The 18,064-nt window shown below is 46.9% G+C and overlaps 1 protein-coding gene across 2 annotated transcripts in view; it reads left to right on the forward strand.

Moving 5' to 3' along the window:
• The window catches only part of LOC144721730 (dedicator of cytokinesis protein 1-like), a 311,613-nt gene that overhangs the window by 49,200 nt on the left and 244,349 nt on the right, over window positions 1-18,064 (forward strand). The window contains exons 18-20 of one of the 2 annotated variants that reach the window (XM_078599607.1): window positions 7,698-7,923; window positions 9,184-9,281; window positions 9,619-9,708. In XM_078599607.1, the coding sequence (XP_078455733.1) occupies window positions 7,698-7,923; window positions 9,184-9,281; window positions 9,619-9,708 (414 nt within the window). The remainder of the gene's footprint in view (window positions 1-7,697; window positions 7,924-9,183; window positions 9,282-9,618; window positions 9,709-18,064) is intronic. The other variant, XM_078599608.1, reaches the window with a different exon arrangement.

An 18,064-nucleotide genomic window follows, 5' to 3' on the forward strand; every position in this document is an offset into this window, starting at 1 on the left:
GAAGCAATTTTAAACTGTGGAAGCCAGAGTAATAGAGATCCACTTCAGTGCTTTTGGGCTGATGTTCCATTCACTGCGTCGGTGTCAGTGGGAAGTTCGGTGAACACCATATCACGTTTGAGTGTACGCGATGCAGTGCACGATGTAAGTATTCCGGCCAGGTGGCACTGTGGTTTCAAACGCTCCTCCATTGGAAGGTCGCGAGTTCAAATTGAGGGCGGGGGTCAACTCGACCAACCCTGCTCACGGCGTTGGGTTGGCGAGTCGCCATTTGTCCGTCTTGTGGAGCGACTGCGAAGTCGACTTCCCCAACGCCAGCTCAGGGCTTGCCAGTGGCGATGAGCACTCGCCCGAGCGAGGAGACGGAACTTGCGCTTTAAACTTACGCGTCGAGTCTGGTGGTGGAGCCGTTGAGCAGCTAAGTTGATATGCCGCGACACTTTGTGCGAGTTGCTCTTACGAGCGTCGTTTTGTCCTCACGGTGCTTGCTCGCTCGCAGGCATTGCCAGCTGTGCTGCTGTAGAGTGCCGCTGACGGAGCAGCATGCCCTCCCTTGTGCACAGTAGCAGCGGAGCGTCGTTGGCTGCCAACAGACAAGACCTCCCGTGACGCCTCGTAGACAGCACCAGCAAATGCCCTGAGCGTCCATTAAGGGCGGCGCAGTTCCTAAGGGGGAAGTGTAACCGGCGACATGCGTGGCCGCCTTGGTCACCCGAGAACTGATGTTTGCGCACCTCAATAGATGCCATTTCAATGCTGAATTGACGTAGGGGATGCCCAGGAGAGGTGGTGGCACGTGACTGCAATCCATCGCTTGAGAGACCAGGGTTGGTGGATTGTACAAATACGTCAGATTGCTTAACCAGGAGATAGCAGCGCAGAAAATGTGTTCACAAACTCTTTTGTACAGAACTAACTGAGCGTTTTTCTTCCGTATCGAGTAGCGTTTCTTGAGCTGATTTTGTTTCCTTTCAAGTGCAACAACAATTTCTTAAAAAGGAAATTATCCAAACATGCCAACGTGGGAATCTTCTGAAAAACCCATTGATACTCCGTGTTACAGTCCTTAATGAAATTTTTTTTTTTGAATATTTGTACCATTTACTGATTTTGTGCACCATGGCCGCGAATCAAATCAGGGCCTTTAGGAGCACGACGTGTTGTTTGAAACCTCTGCGGTTTTATGCACACATGCACATACGTGTACTCATGCAAAGGCAAAGATCTCCCAGATAGCATTTATATGCTTTTTGGGCAAGTGCTGTGAGCGAGCACCTATGAAGGCCGGCACCGCACACGAGGGGCTGGGTGGCCAGCGCCACGCCTGGTCGCCTTTGTCTCCCTAGTGGCGATGTTCACACACCTTCCTGGGTACTCATTTGAGGCTGAATGGACCTAGAGGAGGTCCAGGATCGGTTCAGATTATCTACACTGCTCTTGGCCGTGAGTGGGAGTCCAACTCGGGTCACCGGGTTTGTAGCGCAGTGCGCTCATTGCTGTACTATCGCTCCCCACACACACATACACACATATACTCACACACTCACACACGCTTGCATCCACATGTTAGTTTTATAGCATGTTGTCGACAGATGTTACACATAAATAAAACCCAGCAGTAGGCCTGAAACAGACCCCTGCGGCGTTTCGACCTTAATAGGTCGAGAGATAAATTCACTGCTTCCAACCACTGTTGTCAATTGCGCAAGTTTGATTCACGTTGCAGTGCTGATTCATTGTCGAGACTGAAACGTGCTGCGACTTCTCACTGACAGTTAAAAGCACGCAGGCTCGTGGATGCCGTAGCAAAATCACTTTGCTCACGATCGGAGCGAGTTCAAATCGCGGTCGGGGGTCGACTCAGCCCATCACTCAAGTCAACTGGCTGTTCTTCAGAGAGCCCTACCCCCTGCCATAGTAACTTGGAATTTCCACTGCTGGTGCAGGGCCTCCAGTGAAGATTGGAGTCACCTCGAGCTCAGATAAAAGACCTTTGAAGACACTTTCACTGACCATTTTTTGACTGTTGATTCCAACAGTCAAACATTGTTTTTTTGCTTCGAGACCGAATATATGTCTCAGCCAGGGGGCTTATCATCCCACAGACATCCGGAAGCAATTTATCCGAGATCAGACGTGTCGACAGGGATGGAAATTGGCTCGTGATTGTTGATATCAGAGATTGAACGGCCCCGATGCAGCGAAATGCATAGCTCACATTTCCGTTTCGCCTGGGACAGATCATTGTTTGATTATAGGACTGGATGGTTTTCTTATAGCCAACACGAGCAACACGTTGTATTCTGTCCTGTTAGGCGTTATTTTCTGGTTTGGTTTTCCTTCTGTGATCCTAGACGCATTGTGTGCTGAATTACACCTTAGGTGCACATGCAGCAATGATGTTGCTGGGCTTTGATGGCTGGTATTTGTGCCAAGCAGTTTTATATATTTACATTTTTTTCTCATGAATATGGCCCCAGGTCCTAAAACACAATCAAGTTATATTAAAATAAAAGTGTCTCCATGCTCAAACAAAAAATTAGGCGGCTCTCATCTCCATTGGTGGCTCTAGGCCAGTGGTTTTTAAACTCCACATTCCCATGGTGTGGGTAACAATGTACGACAGGATGGATAATTAAAAACGCACCGTAACGCAGAGAACCGTTTAACATAATTTTATACATTTCGTCTTCGACGTTCATAATATTGATTTATTTAAATAGGCGAGAAATAATTAAAATGCACATCCTTTATGCAAGGCAGGTCTGGGTTAAAGTAGAATAAGATTCAAAGTGAAATTGTGCAAAAGGTAATCAAATTACCGACACAGATTCCTATTCAAAGTAAAAGAGTCTCCATGCTCAAATCAGTATAGCAGGGATCTCATGTTAAAAAAGCCAACAATAATGTACTTTTTTGGTAAAATTTACCTAATATATGTTGTTTAGAATAAAGTTATTGATAAAGATGATACAGTAATAACATCACCTTGAACGTACGACATATTGAATGAATCAAATCACTTCCAAAACTGCGGGTAATCAGTAACCCTCTGAGCTATGAGTTAGTAGCAATTTTTATATATACTATAATGTTTTTTGTATTGTTCGTTTTAACATTCTTATCCACTCCTACTGGACATCTGTTTAAAAGAGCTTTTTAGCTCATCGGATTCCTCCAGTAGAGATAAATATTCTGATTCTCATTCTGAGCTCCTAGAACCGAGGGCGATCCGTAGCCCTCTCAGATGCTCGTTGTTGCCTTGTGCTCCGTCTCGTTCCTCACGATGCGGAGCGACGACCCAGAGACCGGCGTGAGATGTAGACGCAGCAGATGCTCTCCTGGCAGATTGAGCCTCGACGCCGGCTTTGCATTTTCGCAAACGAGCTCTGGGGGACGTCGAGCGCTTGTGAGAGAGAGAGCGAGCGAGCGCGTGCGGGGGGGTGGCTGGTGACACACGCACGCCGAGGGCAGCGTTGGCCGATAATAACGACTTTGATGATAGCCGCATCGGACTATTGGGCAATGATTACACCGCGTAATACGGTTGCTTGCACGCTCGTCGCCTGGACTGGCCTTCCTGTGCACGGAGACGAAGATTGATGGCTCTTTTTTAGCACTTGGGCTCTGTGTAAGCCTGTCAAAGATAGCTTCTTGTTCGGAATCAAGCCAAAGTGTTGGCTTGCTCAAATGAGCACTGGAGCAGTGCTCATAATTAATTGATGCCTCTGAGGTAGAGGTGTAATCCATGAGCCCAGGACAGATACATTTTTACTTAACTTTCGTGACTGCAGGAATTCATATTCAGATGTTTGTACTCTTCGTTACCACCTGAGCTGGCATGATTCTTCGTGGTTCTTTGTGGCTAAGCACAGGAAATTATGCAATATCTACTTCAAATGAGTGGGGTTATTAAGTAATCCACTCTTATTTGTTGCACAAATAAAAGGCCATTACAAAAAATGTGCTTACTTAGGTGGTACCACCTGTCTGCTCTGGCATGTTCATATGATGATCAAAAGTCTCTCCATTACAATATGGTCTCGATATATATTTATTTTTTTATATACGCTGAAGGGACGAAAAGCAAAGCTGACCCTCGACCGGGTGTGAACTGGCAACCTTTCAAGCTGGCTGGATTGTGTGACATTAGCAAGCACCGATTGAAGCTGACACCGAATTCAAGGAGTGGTGTGTCGAGCGCCACGCCAAGTTTCCTGATCTTCACACTCCGCACCGAATACTCGCTGTGAATGCAGACTTTATCTAGGTGGGGGTGGGGGGGGAGACTTAAAGTCAGGTTCGGAGATCACCTGCTACGTACGTGCATGGGAGTTGAACCAACCTCGCAAGGAACATAGCCTTGTACAGACTGTTGGGGCAAGTGCTGTTAGCGAGTAGCACCTATGAAGGCGGAACGGCACACGAGGGGCTGGGTGGCCAGCACCACGCCCAGCTACCCCCCCAGTGGCGATGTTTACACAACGCGCCAGGTACTCATTTACGCTGTCCTCGCACGCACCTGCCGACACACACATTAAACGCACACACGCAACACGTTCCATACTTCTTGCTCATATATCTTTAGAACGAAGTCACGGGCTATCTCCGCTTAACCAGACGCAAAGTGATATAAATGCGCAAGAGGCACACATGCAGAAAAAAAAATGTGTACAGGTTTTGGTGTGCGTTACGTATGCACATTACACACGGGAGGCAGGTAGGGCATTTTGAGAACATTTAGAAAATAAAATACATTCATACACGAAATTGGAGAAAAATCCCATTGTTCAGTCTAATCGTGCATTAGAATAGGTTCATCGATGTGACTGGTTACTGTGCTGATAAGCAAAGTTAAAGAAGTCTGTACATTGTGTCTTAATATATCTTTTGATACACTTTTAACACTATTTCAGCACATTTATACACAGGCATCACTCAACTTGGCAGTCGTTACACGCACTTGCCTACTGCACACACTTTACACACGCTGCAGTCTACGCACTATACACACAACATTCTCATATCACATCACGCTAATTTAAGGCTGAGTTGACCTAGCAGAGACACAAAACAGGTTCAGACATCACTTTTCTCTCCAGCATCGCATGTTTGGGAATTTTTACCGACATCGCAAGTGTCACGGAACGCTTCACAAACCACTGCACCAGCGCTCCGAATACAAGACAACGACCCCCGTATGACCTTGAGCTGACTGGGCAAGTGCCGTTCGCGAGCACCTATGAAGGGTGGGCACGGCACACTTGGCCTGGGTGGCCAGCACCGGTGCCGATGTTTACGCATTGCACCGAGCGTTCGCGTAAGGCCGAGTCGACCGAGGGGAAGCCCGGGACCAGTTGAAGTAATTGCCACTGTTGTCGGCCGTGATCTCCAGATACACACCGACACGCACGCAGTCCCTGCACGGGCAACATACACGTTATACCGTGCCGTGTACTCCTGCAGATGTCACCACCTGCCTCTACTTCAATGAGACACAAATTAATATAAATGCGCAAAGGTGCACGTCCAGATTAAATGTGTCCACGTTTTAGTATGTATTGCACACACTACGCACGGGAGGCAGGCAGAGCATTTTGAAAGGGGATACAGGAATACGTTTTTTGTACAGAATGGTAGAGACCCCATTGTTAAGTCGACTCGTGTATTCGTGCGTCCATCCCTGCGACTGGTGACACTGTTGAAAATAAAGTTGACGCAAGACTGCGTTGTTTTCATGCAGTTCTTCAGTATAACTTGTCCACGACTCTGGAACGTTTATTCATAGTTTGTTGTCCTTCCCCGCACCTCCGATTAGCTACGTACGGTGCGTAAGAAGTTCAATATACACACATGACACTGTGCACGTTACACGTTTGTGCGCACACACTCTACTTCGCACAAACACGCGCTATACGAGTGCTATACACACGTACTGCACGCGCACACACTTTATATACACACACATACACCACATTGTTGCGTGTACTTATTGCACTCGCATTACACACGCGCTCAATACACACATTTACACCCATGCTTCACGTGTACACACGCGCGCACACGTTACACGCACTCGTTTTCTCTGGGGCGTGTCACGAGTCAACTCCACGTGCAACTTCATGAATTGTCACGATGTGGGTTCACAAATCAGATTTGAGCGTTGATCATGTTTTCATTCTTCTCCCATTTCATTGTTTTTGGGTTTTTTTTCCGGCTTTTGTTTGCACGGTTTTCTTTGTCATATTAAATGTAGCATTATCGGATCATTTTCACAATTTGCGAAAATGAATCGTTTGTCACGCGCAATTTGTGCTCGCGCATCTTGCGTGTCACGATCGATTCTGCTCTGAATTGATGCATCGTTATATAGCTGCAGCTCAAACGTGACGCGCACAAACAGCTACACGTGTGCACACGATACACACGTTGTACACGCTGCGCACATATATAGACACCGTTCGCACATCGCACGCACTCGTTACGTAAGCGCATACATTACACACACAACACCCTGACGTATGACGCAAATACACGCTACACTACATGCACACATTTCAACACATTACACTAAGTCTGTCAAACTCGTACGCTATTCACTAATTGTCAATGCACAAATCGCACGCACACTGCGCGTGTGCACACGTTTACACGCAAAGGTTGCACAATTCCCTCGCATATTAAGCAAACGTTATGTATTGCACCTTTACCCACGACGCACAGACGCGAACACACACCACACGTGCAAACAAAGACGAACCATGTCTCCCAAGCACTGCGGGGCGGGTGGGTGAAGACAGGGGCCTGCTGGATGATTTATAACAGTTTCGCAAGTTAATGCACAACATCCGGTGTGGAATACAGGGTTCTGTAGGCATTCTAAGTCTGCCGTGACAGCTCGATAAGTCGTAATGAATGCACTACAGTTGAGTAAGATTGTGATATAGGGAGAGTAGTCCATCTTCTTGCAGTGATACATCTTCTGCACCACTGATGGGGGGTCCTCGCATTACACGGGAGGAATTACTCTTATTTTTCTCCGTTTTATTCAACTCTCTGCTCACCTTTGCCTGCGAACCTGCCTGAAATAACAAGAAAGGCATCGTCGTTATGCAAAATCAGCAGCGGCCTTTCAATGTGATGTGCCCAAGTTTAAAGATTGCATCATTATTTTCCAATGGTGACCGTTTCCGTCGATAGCCTTGCACACCCTGCGTGTTAAAAATGGCAGTGAATTGAGGTGGCCGGGTGGCTTGGAAGGTGGAGCCACAGAGCTGGCCCTGACTAAGATCCTGGATTCCATTCTGGGCATCCACCCGTGATTAACTGAGATTGTCAAGTGTAGCGAGTTTATGATAAAATTCTGGCTCTGAGAATTAAAAAAAAAGTTTTGTTTGACCCTCACGCGGAAACAAATCTCATCGTGGAGTGTATAACATTGTGTGACTTTAATAATTTTTCAGCAGATATTCTGTGAAGTATTTCTTCACGAACCCGTCTTCCCTTAACACACGGGGAACAATTTTGTTAAATGCTTTACGGGGATCTTTCAGCGCCCCCTTAAGAGCCGGAGACTCAGATGAGCGTGGACGCTCACTCATTCAATCGGGGGATGCGCTTCAAATGATTAAACTGACCCGTGTAGCCAGCACGGCGGACACTTTCTTCGCTGCGACCCCCCCACATCGCTCTGCCAGGCAAGAAGACTCAAGCCTTCGACCCTCGTGCCCTCTCCCGCTCGCTCCCCGCAGGGCGACACGAAGAAGCTGGAGGACGCGTCGGCGTATCTGGGCCTCACGTCGATGGAAGACCGCTCCACCCTGCAGTCGCCGTCCAAGCCGCTGCCTGCCAGCAGCCTCGCGGTCAGCAAGGAGCGCCTCTACATCTCCACGCTCGTGTGCTCCACCAAGCTCACACAGAACGGTGGGTGGGGTGCACCGCGTTTTTCGCCCACGCGTTGCCCGAATCTGTTTGTGACTTGGCGGTGGTGGTGAGACCGACCGGTCACCCGTTTGCCGAGTCGTTGCCGAGTTTCGGGTCTCGTCTCGTCAGTTTTTGATTTTTAATCATGCGTGGCGCTTAGTGATTGTCTGTCGCAAAATTAATTAAAAAGTGCCCGAGTGTGTCGTGGTGCTCTAACGTGTGTTGGCCGTTGCTTTATCTCTCGTGTCATGTCTCAAGTTGCATGGCCGTTAAATTTGTGAGCAAATCATGCGTGTGAAATTGTGAAGCCGTGTGTCTGTTTGTCGCGTGATTTACAGCAACCAGCAGATGTTTACATACGTGGGCGAGCGTGACCTTTATATATTTACAAAAAATTACGCATCTCTTGTCTCATTCCGTCTCAAAGAAGAGACGTCGGTGTCTTAGTTGGGGGCTCTAACCTACTTGTAATTAGAAAGTTAAAGTATATCTTTACTCAAACAAGAATTCGCCAGTGCTTATCTGTGGTATTGAACCAGTGATGGAAAATTCCACATGTATAACGTGGGGCTCATTCTATCCATAGGATAAATGCTGTTGATTTCCCACATAAGTGATACTCAGATGGGCTGCGTTGACTGCAAACCGACCTTCCAAAAGTGGAGTGTGTATGGATGTTCAACTTCCTTCGCACCGTACATAGTCAACCGTGCTAATTTGAGTGCCCTCGTTAGAGTTCCACTCGGCCTGGATTACAGGTTACGAGTGGCCATGTATTTAGGCCAGGATGGTGCAAGACTCCACTTTTTCATCACCATTCTGTGGTTCATACAATGAATATCACTTGAAAGAAAGTCAAATGGCTTCTCTCATGGAGAGACTGGAACCTGCCGTAGGAATGTGCAATGTCTGCCAGTTGCTCAGGGCCATCGATGTTAATGAGCACTGCCCCATGATTGTTTCAATAGGGTGACAATTCAATTTTCATCACCATCATCATCATCTTGTATTATGTATAATGTCTCTCATGCAGTTGTACATTCAAGGTGCCAGAACCAAGGGGTATTTGAGATCATTAATAAGTAAGGAAGTGATTGCAGATCAAATTAAACGTTAAATATCCACACAGTATTGATAATTAATATAAGCAACGAGCAAAATTTGCCAGGTTCTAGTATTTACTTGGTACTATTATTAGGCGATCAATAAATCCCCAACATACAGCGGATGATGAAGGTGGTGGTGGTCCTTGTTTCACAGTGGAGCTGCTTGGGCTATTGAAGTGGCGCTCCAACCCCAACATCCTGGAGGCCAATTTGAGGCAGCTCATGAAGGTCAACGGCGAGGAGGTGGTCAAGGTAAGGGCCTGCACTATGCTCATGACGAGCAGCAGCTCATGGGCCTGCAACGCGCCGTGTCGCACCTCGTCGTGGTGTGCCCCTGTTGCCTCTTGCTGCGTGTGGTCGGTGGACGTGAACCCATGGCGCCTGGGTCAGTCCCGTGACCTCCTGCCAGCGGGGGCATTCGACACTTCCCGTGGCCTCAAAGTGCACACAGCCTGGCACAAGCGTCGTGGTGATGTCACCGCCACTTAGTGGGGAATGGCGGTTGTTGTTGTTGTGCGTGTTTGTGTCGCCTCACGTTGCCGCCCTGCTCCCCCCCCCCTCCCCCCTGGCCTCCCGCCGTGGTGAACAGTTCCTGCAGGACACACTGGACGCACTCTTCAACATCATGATGGAGAACTCGGAGAGTGAGGTTTACGACCGCCTCGTGTTCGATGCCCTGGTAAGGCCACCTCCCCGCCCCCATCATCCAGAGTCCACCTCTAACGCTGACCGACCCCACCACAACACCCCCTCTCTCCCACGGAATCAGAACCTTTATTTACCCTGGAAAAATCCGATGAGCTACAACAACAAACAATACCAAAAACGATCTGAGTGTAAAGTATAGGCATCCGAAGAAAATCACTGCTAAAAATAAATACGTTAAATAGATAAGGTTATATAAGTTCAAATTGCATAAGTGCATGTCAACACGTGGAAAATATCTAGCTCCCGCCATGGGAATGTGGACTTGCCATCGCGGGAGATAAAAGCTGCCCCATCTCTCGATTGAGTGGATTGAGTGTGGCGTGTACTCTGGCTAACATTATAGATTTTGAAGGCAGATACTCCTTTTTTTTTACATTCAGGACAAGTTAAAAGGCAAAGCATCAACGTTTCAAAAAAGAGAAACAGATGCTACTCCTCACTGTTGGCATTAGGAACCAGGGGTGCAAGTTCCACATTTTTATGGCTTTGCCCCAAATCTCTGTAGCACTTTCCACAATGTATTTTTTTGGTATTGATCTCGCAGGGATATTGTGCCAAATCTTGCCGCGATTAGAATTCAAACTCATGTCGAACTGATTTTGAGCTGAGTGCCCTTCCACACCACTACCCGCTGAGTTTTTGAGCACCCCCTTCATGCCGGGGACGGCACTCGAAGGGGCGGTCTGGCCCACACCTCGCGAGTTGAGTGGCTGACCTCGTATGGCCAGATGTGTGTGAGATTCATTTTTCCCGGGTCAACACAGGGCAGGTCCACGCAAAAGTGAACCCAGCTCATGAGTGTTCATGCAGTATATCTCATAATACAATATATATACACATCAATACCTCTATAGGATTCCATTGCGTTTGATTGATTTTGTTTATATCTTCCTGCTACATGCTGCACTGTTTTACACTCACACTGATAGCTTGGTATCAACATTCTCCCTGTGCCACAAGATGGTGTGTTTGGATTTTGCACTGCGTTGCAGCCAACGCTATGACCCAGTCTTTAGTGCTATTGAGTGCTAATGAATGCGTCTATCCAACCCGCTCGCTCCGGGGTGTCCCATGGAGAGCGAGCGTCTTCCCTCTAAATATCAATTCATGTGCCACCTCATTTGTCCTTGTTAAGCCCTGTGCATCTTCACTAAGTCCATGCTCAGTCTTCAGACATCACATTAGCACAGCGTTCTCATTACGTTGCAGCAAGAGGCAAGTCAATAGTCAAGAGGTCACCGTGCCCAATTCGGTTGGTGTACGACCACACCTCTCCACCTCTCCGTCGCTTCCTCCATTCTTCCAGTTCCTGCAAACGTTTCACAGACGACAGCTGACTTCAAAGGTCTGGTGTCACGGTTTCACCACCTCTTTCTGGCTTCAGTTCTTCCCCCTCGGTTGCCTACACCCGGTTGCCACCCTAGTGCCCGCCTCATTATCCTGCCCTCTCTCCGTACTGCTCACACGCCCCACACGTAGCAGCCTCCTGCAGCAGGCCGCCATTCTTTATAATTGCAAAGGAGTGCGAGGCAGCTGTTGCTGACTGGGATTCAGACTTTTTTATTTTCGGTTTTACGAAAGGTGGGTCATCAGAATAATGAGTTGGGGGTGTGCAGTGAAATTCACTGGCCATGTGCACACACAACAATGTCCGTTGTGCTGCGCTGTGATCCTGGTTACTCTGGTCCAATTCCCCGCCACACAGCATCAGCAGCACGTGGCATTGTGACCTGGCCTACATCTCCCAGTGTCTCGGGTGTGGACCAATCAACTTCAAGGACAGTGCATATATTATCAGAGTTATGTTTTTTGTTTGCATTAATGGCTGCAGGTATTGTGGTCTATGCAAACATGACTTCTTGTAAAAAAGGTGTCAGTTTTGTTGCCAGATAGAAGGGTAAAAAAACAATTATCACATGTATGAATACCTTAAAAACAGGAGGATCGTGTCTTGGTAATAGTGTCTGTGTATGCGAGCGCGTGTACGCGCGTTTCACTGTAACGCTTATCCGTTGCGATGTACCACATACGCTGCTTGCGCATTCAAACTGGCTAGATTAGGATCGCGGCTGGCTCCTCACACGATACGTGACCTTTTTAGTTGCATTCTAAACTCTCTTCTGCCAAACTTTACTTTCAATTATTTTTTTCCATTCGCTTTGCATTGTAGCGCTTTGGTGCACTCGCTGAGCGACGCGCAGTTGCAGGTAATTGATATTCACTTGGTCCACCCGTGCGTTGTTTATTTTAGCAGCGATTATTTCATCTCGAGGGACCAGAAGCAATTCTCAGCGAGCCTCACTTATGAGACTGGTTTAACCCACCGTGCATTTCAAAGCAGCGAACACATCCACAGTGTTTGCTTGACAATGCATTTTGTGAAAATCGTTCCCTGTTTTATTTATAAATGCAAATCCCACCGCCAAGTAACACGAGTGGAGGTTAATTTTTTCTGTCTGGCAGATAGTCATTACAATCCCTGTAAAATATATAACTAGCACACACCGTCAACACAGCAACTGTTTATTATAATAATAATAAACTCAGTGTTATAAAGCACCTTTCAAATTGATAATCACAAAGCGCTGTACATCAGAGGTGAGAAAAAAATGTTATAACAATAAAACACCGACACACCAGTAATAGCCCAATCACAATCCAACGTAGCGCCGTGTAACATGAATCAGTCCCAGCTATGCGGTGGCTGCGGGGGTTATGGCGGGGTGAACGGCAATTGGTGCACTGAGCCACAGAAGTGGACACCTGGGTTCGAATCCCGCTGTCATTCCTTCTCTCAAGTCGAGAGCTGATTGCTTCAGCACAGTCGCCAAGTGGCTACTCAAACATAGAACGTCATTTACAATTGAGTTGTTTTTTTACTTATTTCAGCTCAATCCGACTGAGGGCTGACACCAGTAAGCAGATTGGTTGACTGACTTACCGTTGCTTTACTCGGGCGAAGCAGTCCTGTGTGGTGCGGGTAGAGGGGCACGGGGAGTGCTGTCGTTAACCTACGTGACTTTACCGAAAAAAAACAAAGAGTATGAATCCTTGCAGTCACGAAAGCTTCAAATCTAGAAGTGTTGTAGTTATCATGGTGTCATGCTCCTGGCTCACACTCATTCTGCTGCCTGATGGAGTTCCTAAAGGATGTTCTTCAACTCACGACAGCATGATCTATATATATAAAATCGCAAATCTGTCTGTCTGTCTGTGTGTGTGTCTGTCTGTCTGTGTGTCGCCGGACCATACGCAGTTTCATTGGACGAAATGTGAGGGATTTGCGAGACACGATTGGGCCGTTTGGTTTTCCACGGCGGTTGCCCCTGGCAACGGGTAGCGACGCATTCGCTGCGGGGTGGACGCCATTTTTAATTCCCGTTAAAAATATGCGCACGCATTAACACGCGACTCTGAGGTAAATTCATCAAAGTTTCACGTCCTCTTCACTCCCCCCCCCACCCCAATGTGTGCAATTACTATTATAGGGTCGGTAGATAATAAAATTATAGCGATTAGACAGTATTATTGTAGCGCGGGGGGGGGGGTAACGGCCCCAGTACCCAGCCTCAGCCGGATGGGCAATCTAGGCGAGGCCGGAGGCTCTGCACGGTACTAGGCCTCGACACCCCACACGTGTCAAGCGACGCCTTTGTGGTATAAACTCGATATACCCAGCGTTGCCCGGGGGGGAAATACATTTAAAATCTTCTGAAAACTTTCAAACATTACATAACAATGAAATCTGTGTATATATGTAAGGTTATTAAGAAATATATTTTTCACCCGGGCAACGCCGGGTACTTCTGCTAGTCGAGATATACAGACAGTCCCCGAGATTGCTAGCGTTCAACTTACGAACATCCGTACTTACGAAGGAATGGCCATAAAATATAATTTTTTTGTAACCATCCAAATTGTGAACGTTCGGCCGCGTCTTATGAACCGTACCGCGGAACTATTTTGTTCGGCGGGGCAACCCTCTGCGTGACGTAATGAGTCCCAGCGTCCCGCATAATGTACGACAGCCGTTCCACTCAAGGTAAGTGAAAATAAAACTGACTTCTTTCTTTTCATGTTACTTTATTTTATGTTTTATCTACAAGACAGGATTCATTACAGTATTACAATGTACAATATTTCTTCTTATGAGCTTCACAATCCTTCTCTTTATTGAACCGTAACACATTTTATAACACTGACCGTGTGTACAGTTGAATATTGAGTTCCGAGATACGAACAAATGGACTTGCGGACGTTTCTTAGGATAGTAACTCGTTGTTCGTAAGTCGAGGACAGCCTGTAATTGGTCATGAAATAAAAAAAATATTTTTTAAACTACGATGCTCTTTGTTCTTGATTTGTAACAGCAAAAGGATTTTTTTTTTATTTCACAGATATTGGCCTTATTATTGCCGTTTTATTTTTAGGACATTCGTTTGATATCTGAGCTGTCCCCCTACATGTGACATTGCAAGTCCCTGAAAATGTAATAGAAAATGATGGGTTTAATATTATTTAAAAAAATATTCATTGGTTTTAATTTAAATCAGGGATGTAATGTTCACATCCCAGGATTATCTGTAAAGCTGCAATTCTCATGCTCTGCTGTGGTCTTTAATAATATGTTTCTGACCTGTGTGCACGATCTTTTAGTGTTATCCGCTCATGTGCATAAATTTACCTTTTTTTTCAGCATTTCTCCCCCAAATGCCAAATGCTCATTAATTAATTGACCAAACACTGCAAAGCAGGGCTTTCCTGAAAATCTAACGTAAGACTCCCAGAGGCTATGCCGGATAAGTGGGTGACCCGGGGTACTGTCACCATTGAGTGATGCTCATCTCTCATGGTGGATCTGAGCCAGTGACTGAAACCTTTGACATATTTCGTAAGTATGGATAGTCTCTCCATAGTACGACCACTGTTTACTTCCCCCAAAGTGGGTCTTCGTTTTATCCACCCCGGTGGAATGATGGGATGAGTCCACTTGCGAATCGAATTCTGAAACGCGCCTATCCGATTGTTACAATGCCACCTGGCTGGGCTGGTGAATAGGACAGGGTAGGCAAATGGAACTTTTCCAAGGTGACAATCAATTTCTTTGACTGAAGAGGGACGTGTGTGTCTTTGTCTTTGTGTGCTGCGTATGCACATCCTGCAAATGCGAGTGTCGAGTTATTGAGATGTCGCCATGTCATATTTTGTGAGTTTGTATTCTGTCCCCAGGTCCCCTGTGCAGGAAACACAAAATTATATCTTCAATATAGTTTTTAGCTCAAAAGCCAAGTGGCAACAGATCCGGTATTAAAGCATCCATCTTAGTGAGTGGGGCCTCACGCACAGCTGTGCCGTGTGCAACATCACGCTTGATTTATCACCGGCATGTGGCCCAAATGAAATGGCAAAAAAATAAATAAAGTCCCCACCTAGTTATGTTTTTTTGCCGGCACCACGATGCGGAAATGTATTAAATATACGAGAGACAGTCTTTTGGAAGGTTGCCTATATACTTTGCTTTTCAGTGTCTACCCGACCAACTGTAGCCAATGTTTGTTTTAAAGAAAATGTATTTTCAGTTTAACAAATTGTCACTTTAAGATGACGTTTCTTTACTTCCCATCAACGTTCATTTGGCAGGAACAATGTTCTGCCTGCACTAATGCAATTAGTTTGCTTGTACGCTCTTAGTTTTTCATCAGGCGTTAAGACTGCACTCTTAGCACTGTGACATTTGTCATTGTGAGGCATTAGCGGGCATGTTGTACGCCAGTCACCTTTTAGAATGATAATCAAGGACCCTATTAAAATTAAAAGTTAAATCATTTTCATGGTTCTTTCGGTAAAGTCACGTAGAAGGGAAATAATAAAATAATAAAAATAAAACATAATAAAATGATTCTCACGACGTTTCGGCCACAACACAAGCAGCCGTCCTCAGGTGAAGAACAGGTCACCTGAGGACGGCTGCTTGCGTTGTGGCCGAAACACTCTCCATTCCCTCACTTCCCAAGCACACTCTTTTTGAGGGCCATGTTTCCCACAAACACCCCTCCCCATCCTGCCACCCTGAAATCCACAAAGCCCTGCGGTCAACCACTGATAATGCGTGAGGTTCAGCCAATGCTTGGGGCAACAAAGCGACGCACAGAAGCTCACCGTGAAAACATAATTATACGACATGCGGTGTGCGGCTGAACCCACATCCGTCGTTGATAAACCCTTCCAAAATGCTCCCCGGTCACGAGCATGTATCCTTGCTTGTGACACATTAGCCCCCCGCGGCGGCCTTGGCTTGACGGCGCCCTGCGGCTCGCTTGTATCGCTGCTGCCATCATCTCTGGCGTTGTGAAAGGTGTCCCGCCCGTTAAACGGTGAAATGACATGCTTCGGATATGTGGAAGTGGAAAACAGGTTGATCTGGCGGACGAGTCGCTGGAGGCGGCGATGCGTTTCATTCGTGCCAAATCGTTACCGTTGTGCCACAGTGCAGGTTGGAGGAGACTTGCACGGAAAATGCGTTTTGTTTGCCTTTAGCTTTTGTTTTGTAGTCTGTAAATTTGATACGCAATTCAGTGTTTGTCAATTGCACACATTTTTAAGTCAAGTCACATTGACTCCCTCCGCAAATGAGAGTCGCCTATTGTTAATCACTCTTGAGCCATTGGTGGAAATTCCTCAATCCCGTGGTGTAGCCACTCTCTCCGTATGTTGACTTGACGAAGGTCAATTGAGTTCTCCACCACAGTGCCACCTGACTGGGAGGGTAAACCACAAAAGTGGCTCTGGTTGGACAAAATTGAGCTTCAGCACCAGTACATAATTGAAGCTCTTGATCCTGTGGGATTTCATTTTTTAATGTTTTTTTCAGACGCACACATCTGAGTCGGATTCACCCGGTGGCTGTACATTGTCTGCAAATATCAGGAATTATGAAGTCGTTCTGGGGAGTGTGATGAAGGTGGTAATAAGGGCTTAAGTTAAATATTTGTTGCAGAAAAGTGGTCTCGGGCATATTGGCAACATCGCAGAACATCAAGAACAATTTCTGGAAGCTTACCTCTCTTGATACGCATGAACACATTTTGCTGGGTTCAAGTAGCCACTGTATTGGGTAGTTTGATGTCTGGATGTTTACAAGTTGGATAGCCCTAATGACTATGATGCATATCAATCTGTTCACCCTCAAAACGCTGCAGTGAGATGATTTTATTCACGCTCAGATCTCGCTCCGGTCTCGGCTCGGCTCATTGTCCCACCAGCGTTGACACAAGCGCTACGTTGATTATGTCATAGAGAGATTGCTTCTAACCGTAGGAACGTGGAATTTCCACTGCTGGCTCAGGGCTGCCAAAGGGTATGAGCGATGCTCCACGCTCGTTGGGGCATGGAGACACCGGGACTATTAAACTTGACTTTGCACAGCACCGTGATGCGCCGTCAGCTCAGCGGACAGCGCCATGGGGGAAATCTGAAACGAGGCCGACGATTTTACTCCTCGCCGATCTTGGCCAAGATTGCTGGGGCACTTCCTAACCGGGCGGTCCTGCGACCGCCCGGTCGAGAGGCGGTGTCTCCCGCGAGCGCCAGCGACCGTGGTAAATCACCTGTTTGTCTGATGAATAAATGTAATCAGTGCGGCGCGGAGTAATTGGATTGAAAAGCCATCCGTCACCTGTGACGGCAGAATGCACCGTAAGCTGCCGGAGAGTTACTGCCCGATGCGCGCCGGGTCCTGTATGAGCGGCTGATTTATGACGGCGATGCACGCGCAAATATTAACCGTGCCTGCGCTTGACCGGGTGACTCGCCAAACAAAGTGCCGTGAGGACGTTGACGCTCGCAGTGTCTTATATCTGCCGAGCGGCTCTGTGGTTAGAGCACTTGACTCCTAATGGGAAGGTGGCAAGCAAATCCCAGGTTGGGGGTCAACTCAACCCATCATTGCGATTTTTTTCTTGAGTGATAAGGAACCCGACCGTTAGCTACGAATATGCTGGTCTCAACCATAGGAATGTGGAATTTTGACTGTTGCAGTGGCCAATGTTCGGTTGACCCAGGAGTCACTTTGACTTGACTTTTGAATGTCTCAGTGTATTTTGTTGTGGTGGACTTTGGCGTGTAATTTAGTTATAAACAAACAAGGTTTTGTTTTTTACTGCATCAGAATAAAGCAAATGGCCATATTGGCCTGTCAGCTTCTGAACCTTCTCTACCTGTTTTCCTGCAGCATTTCTTCAACGAGGTAAACTCTGGGTCAATTTTCACTCTCCGAGTCTCGTCAGCAGGGTGCAAACCAAGATCGAGTGTTGCCCGTGTGTCCGCGG

Source organism: Lampetra planeri, chromosome 12 (genome assembly GCF_965212315.1).
Source record: "Lampetra planeri chromosome 12, kcLamPlan1.2.h2, whole genome shotgun sequence".
In the NCBI taxonomy this organism is placed as follows: domain Eukaryota; kingdom Metazoa; phylum Chordata; class Hyperoartia; order Petromyzontiformes; family Petromyzontidae; genus Lampetra; species Lampetra planeri.